The sequence below is a fragment of the Salvelinus sp. IW2-2015 genome, linkage group LG11, assembly GCF_002910315.2.
Source record: "Salvelinus sp. IW2-2015 linkage group LG11, ASM291031v2, whole genome shotgun sequence".
Lineage (NCBI taxonomy): Eukaryota > Metazoa > Chordata > Actinopteri > Salmoniformes > Salmonidae > Salvelinus > Salvelinus sp. IW2-2015.
The window spans coordinates 33,129,149-33,134,557 of record NC_036851.1 but is presented as its reverse complement, the minus strand read 5'-3'; the positions used below and the strand labels follow the sequence as shown (position 1 = coordinate 33,134,557).

General features: G+C 37.3%; 1 protein-coding gene across 1 annotated transcript in view; it reads left to right on the top strand.

The window, feature by feature from the left end:
- The first annotated feature begins 246 nt into the window (after positions 1-246).
- LOC111970689 (synaptotagmin-6-like) overlaps positions 247-5,409 on the top strand; it is a 68,657-nt gene continuing 63,494 nt past the window's right edge. The window contains exon 1 of the mRNA XM_023997471.2: positions 247-406. Within this exon, the coding sequence (XP_023853239.1) occupies positions 247-406 (160 nt within the window). The remainder of the gene's footprint in view (positions 407-5,409) is intronic.

Below are 5,409 nucleotides of genomic sequence, written 5' to 3'. Positions count from 1 at the left end.
ACTGCTTCATCAAGCCCCCTCCCACACACTCTCTCTTATGCACACACAGACACAAACATTGATACTGACTGGCTGTACATCCAGGAGCCTGAGAGGCAGAGAGAGCGGCAAGTTTTCTATCTGAGTTACAACAAGAGGAGAGCGGCAAGTTGCATAATTTTTTTTATGCAGCACCACCACCATCCCTCCTGCACTTTCTCCAGTCCTGGATGAAAGCTAGAGACTGTGTGGGACTCACAGAGGAGGATGAGTTCTGCGGAGGAGAGAAAGGACCATGACATGCACTGTGAGAAGGCGGTGGCCCTCATCATTGACCTCTGTCTGGACGACAGCCCACTGTTGCAGCCCAACACCTGCCAGGACTTCATCCCACTGCTGGCCACCAACCCAAACTCTGCATGGTCAGGTATGCTCCACTGCCCAACAGCCTCCCTCTGGTCACCACTGTTTGTTTGTGTTGTGAGTGACTGGGAGCACATGTGTTCTGTTAAAAATGCTAACTTCTATGTTTGTGTGTTGTGAATGACTGGGGTCACATGATGTGTTGAACATGCTAACTGCTATGTTTTTTGTAGTGGTCCAGTACAGGTAATTTATCATTCCTGCCAGATAGGATATTTATTTATTTAACCTTTATTTACCTGGCAAATAAGTTAAGAACAAATTCTTATTTACAATGAGGGCCTAGACACAGTGGGTTAACTGCCTTGTTCAGGGGCAGAACAACAGAGTTTTACCTTGTCAGCTCGGGGATTTGATKTAGCAACCTTTCGGATACTGAACAACACTCTAACCACTACGCTACCTGCCGCCCCAAAATATGGTGGGCTTGGTTGGCTAATTGAGCAAGTGTACTTTCTTAGACTTAAGTACTTATTTCTGTAACATGGCAGGAAAGAAAATCAAATATGTCGGTTGCTAGGGTGATTTATTTAAAGAAAATGCAAAGTTGTTGAAATCAAAAAGATAGATGCCTTGAATGATAGGCTTTGTTCCTGGAATGAAAAGAGAAAAAAATATTTTTTTCAGGGTGGTGGCAGAAAATATGTGGATTGATAGATCATGTATTCCCCAGGGAAATAGATAACATAAAATAGAATTTTAGCTGATGAAATATGTTTTTTTCTATTATTGTGTTAACTATTGGCTCTCAATAGGACTCCCTTGTCATACTGTTGAACATTCCTCGATTGCAGATGCAGTTTTGAGGACAGCAACCCCTGTTAGTCAAAGGAAAAATGCTGTTTTCCTCTACCATATTCTCATCCCACTTGAGTGAGGGAGGTCATCTGGAAATCCTCTCTGTGCCATAATTGTATCCTGTATCATACAAGAAGATGTTTCCCTGAACTAAGCTTTGGGCCATTTTCTCCTTACAACACACTTTTCCTCCTATTCAACTCAAGGAAGCCTTTAATGATGTGCCAGCCAAGGGGAAACTGACTGACTGACACTACCCCATTAGTCATCATAGGGGTGGCCTTGCCTTTCCCTTTGCAAAGTATCACACAGTATTACTTCACATTGGTCTCCAGTTCCACACACACAGACATCCACTGTCACTCTCTTCTCTCTTTCTGTCAGGTGTGGGCTCCATAGCTCTGCTCCGTCTTTACATTTTAGTCATTTCGCAGACACTCTTATCCAGAGTTACTTACAGGAGCAATTAGGGTTAAGTGCCTTGCTCAAGGGCATATTGACAGATTTTCCCCACTAGTCGGCTCGGGGATTCAAACCAGAAACCTTTCAGTTACTGGCCCAACACTCTTAACAGCTAGGCTACCTGCCGTCTTAACCGTGGGGTTTATTGGCAGGTAATTGAAGTGGCATTAGCTCACACTGATTGTGCTCCAATTAAAGAGCTGTGCTGTGTCTGTCAGAGGGAGCGCCCGCAGCTCGGCCAGGAAGAGACCAGTGTGCACCAGTCCACAGGCAGTAATACCACATGAATAGAAGACTGCCCTGGCAGAGCGCTGTACACGGCTACAAAAACCAAAGGTCACAGATTTGGAGTGACAGGTTGGGTGACCGTTTGTGCTGAGGCGAATGTCAGAGTTGATGTGGATGAGTTTCTCGAAAACCAAACTGGCGCTTTGGTTTGTTCTGCCTTTCAACAACACACACCACCCCACCACACACACACAACACACACCACACACACAACACCAACACCACACACACACACACACCACACACACACACACACCACACAACACACACACACACACACACACACACCCACACACACCACCACACACTGATAGCATATGGGAGGGGAGTGTAGTTGGTAGTAGAAAGGTTAAATAACAATGATTATTTGGTGGTTGTTGTAATCATGGTGAGTGTTAGTATAGGTAGTTTGTTTAGCTCATTGTGTAGTGTTAGTATAGGTACTTGTAGTTGTTGTAGCTCACAGTGTAGTGTTAGTATAGGTAGTTGTTGTAGCTCATTGTGTAGTTTAGTATAGATAGTTGTTGTAGCTCATAGTGTAGTGTTAGTATACAGATGAGTCAGAAGTTTATATACACTTAGGTTGGATCAATTAAAAACTCGTTTTTCAACCACTCCAAATTTCTTGTTAACAAACTATGTTTTGGGCAAGTCGAGTAGGACATCAAGATGCACATGACACAAGTAATTTTTTCAAACAATTTGTTTAGAGACAGAGGTAGGTAAAGTTAATGTAGTCATTGTAGCTCATTGTGTAGTGTTAGTACAGGTACTGTAGTTGTTGTGGCTCATTGTGTAGTGTTTTAGTATAGGTTAGTGTTTGCTCATCGTGTAATGTTAGTATAGGTGCTGTAGTTGTTGTAGCTCATTGTGTAGTGTGTATAGGTAATGTTAGTGTTGTAGCTCATTGTGTAGTGTTAGTATAGGTACTGTAGTTGTTTGTAGCTCATTGTGTTGTTAGTATATGTAGTTCTTGTTGCTCATAGTGTGGTGTTAGTATAGTACTGTAGTTGTTGTAGCTCATTGTGTAGTGTTAGTAATAGTACTGTGTTGTTGTAGCTCATTGGTATATATTGTATAGGTAGTTGTTTGTATCTCATAGTGTAGTGTTAGTATAGGTAGTTGTTGTAGCTCATAGTGTAGTTTAGTATAGGTAGTTGTTGTAGCTCATTGTGTAGTGTTAGTAAAGGTAGTTGTGTAGCTCATAGGGTAGTGTAGTATAGGTAGTTGTTGTAGCTCATCGTGTAGTGTTAGTATAGGTATTGTTGTAGTCATAGTGTAGTGTTAGTATAGGTAGTTGTTGTAGCTCAAAGTGTAGTGTTAGAATTGTACTGTAGTTGTTGTATTTCATTGTGTATGTGTTGTATACGGTAGTAGTTGTTGCCTGATAGTTTAGTGTTAGAAATATGTTGTAGTTGTTTGTATTCATTGTGTGTGTTAGTATAGTAGTAGTTGTTGTCTAGAAGTGTAGTGATAGTATGGTACTGTAGTTGTTGTCGCTACAAAGTATGTGTTTAGTATAAGGGACTGTATTTGTTGTAGCTCAATTGTGTAGTGTATAGTATAGGGACAGGTAGTTGTTGTAAGCTCATTGTAGTAGTGTCAGTCAATAGGACTAGTAAAGTTGTTGTGCTCATAGTATAGTGTATAAGTATAGGTACTTGTGTGTTGTTGTAGCTCGATTGATGTAGTGTTAGTATAGGTACGGTAGTTTGTTGTAGCACTCATTGTTTAGTATTTAAAGTTAGATGGGTATCTCCATAGATGTTGTTACGTAATAATGGTAGTTGAGTTGAGTTTACTCATTGTTAGTGTTAGTAATAAGGATAATGGTGTTACGGCAGCATTTTGTAGTGTATAGTAGTAATGGATCAGTTGTTGTCAGCTCACTGTGTGGTGTTAAGTAATAGGTACTGTAAGTTGTTGGTAGCTCATTATGTAGTAGGTTAAGTAATAGGTATGTTAGTTGTGGCTCATAGTCTAAGTGTTAGTATACAGGTGATCGCTAAGTGTTGTAGCTAATTGTATAGTGTTAGGTATAGGTATCTGTATGTTGTTTGAAGCTATTAAGAAGTTTAGTATCAGGTAGTTATTTGTATCATATAGTGTAGTGTTAGTTATAGTGTTTGTTGTAGCTCATAGTGTAAGATGTTGATAATAAGGTAATTGTTGTCTAAGCTCAATTGTGTGATGTATCGTAATGGTAAAAGTTGTTGTAAAGCTTACTTTGTCGTGTTCGTGAGGAGTGTTGTTGTATTCAATCGTCTAATTGATTCGATAATCAAGGTAGTTTGTTGTAGTCATTGTGTGTAGTTAGTATAAGGTAGTAAAATGTTTTGTAGTCCATAAAGAGTACACATAGTTAGTCATAAAGGTCAGTTGTGTGTGCTTCGTGATAGTGGTTGCATACGAATGTAGTTGTTGTATCTCCTATGGTGTAGTGTTAAGTATAAAGGTACTGGTTGTTGTAGCTATCATGTGTAGTGTAGTCTAAGAGTTAATGTTGTTGTAAGCATCGTCATAAAGTGTTGTCTACAATAGGTACTGATAGTTGTATTTAACTATTGTGGTCAGTGTCAGTAAATAGGATAGTTGTATGTGCTACCATAAAGTGTAGTGTTAGAATAGAGAGCTGTTGTATCTAATTGGGGGTGTAATTATTAGAAAATCTGTAATAGTCATTGCTGTGCTCATAGTGTAGTATGTTTAGTATAAGGTACTGATATAGTTGTTGAGATAAAGCTCATTGTGTAAAAGAAACAAAAAAAATTAATAAATTAAGTAAAAAAATGGAAAGAAAATAAAATATAAAAAAAAAAAAAAAAGAAAATAATATTTGAAAAAAAAAAAAAAAAATGGAAAATACAAGAAATGAAAAAACAAAAGAAAAAATAGAACCATAAAAACAAGAAAAAGACGAGAAAAAAAAATAAATTTAAAAAAAATTACAAAAATAAATAAAAATAAAAAAAAAGTGGATATGAAAAAAAATAACAAAAACAAAAATAAAATAGAAAAAAAAAAAAAAATTAAAAAAAAACATACAAGAAAAAAAATAAACAAATTAAAAAAAGAATAAAAAGTAATAAAAAATACTAGAAAAAAAAGGCAAAAAAAAAAAAAATAGGAACTTAAAATAAAATAAACGAAGAAAAAAAAGAAAAAAAAAGAAAGATCAAAAAAAAAAAAAAAAAAAAAACCAAAAAAAAAAAACAATATTAAAAAAATAAAAAAAAAAAAAGATAATAAAAAAAGTCAAAATTAATTTTAAAAAATGAAGTTAATATACGTCACACAAAAAGCACTTTTTCATTCCGAGGCTGATAATCCTTTTCACAACATGATGGCAGATTAGGACGCTTCCCCCCATTCGACATTTGTACGGTTGGACTTGGGGATCTGGGGACGCAGTTCTGTGTGGAAGCGGCAGATTCATTAGTATGGCCACGAAGGACTGGT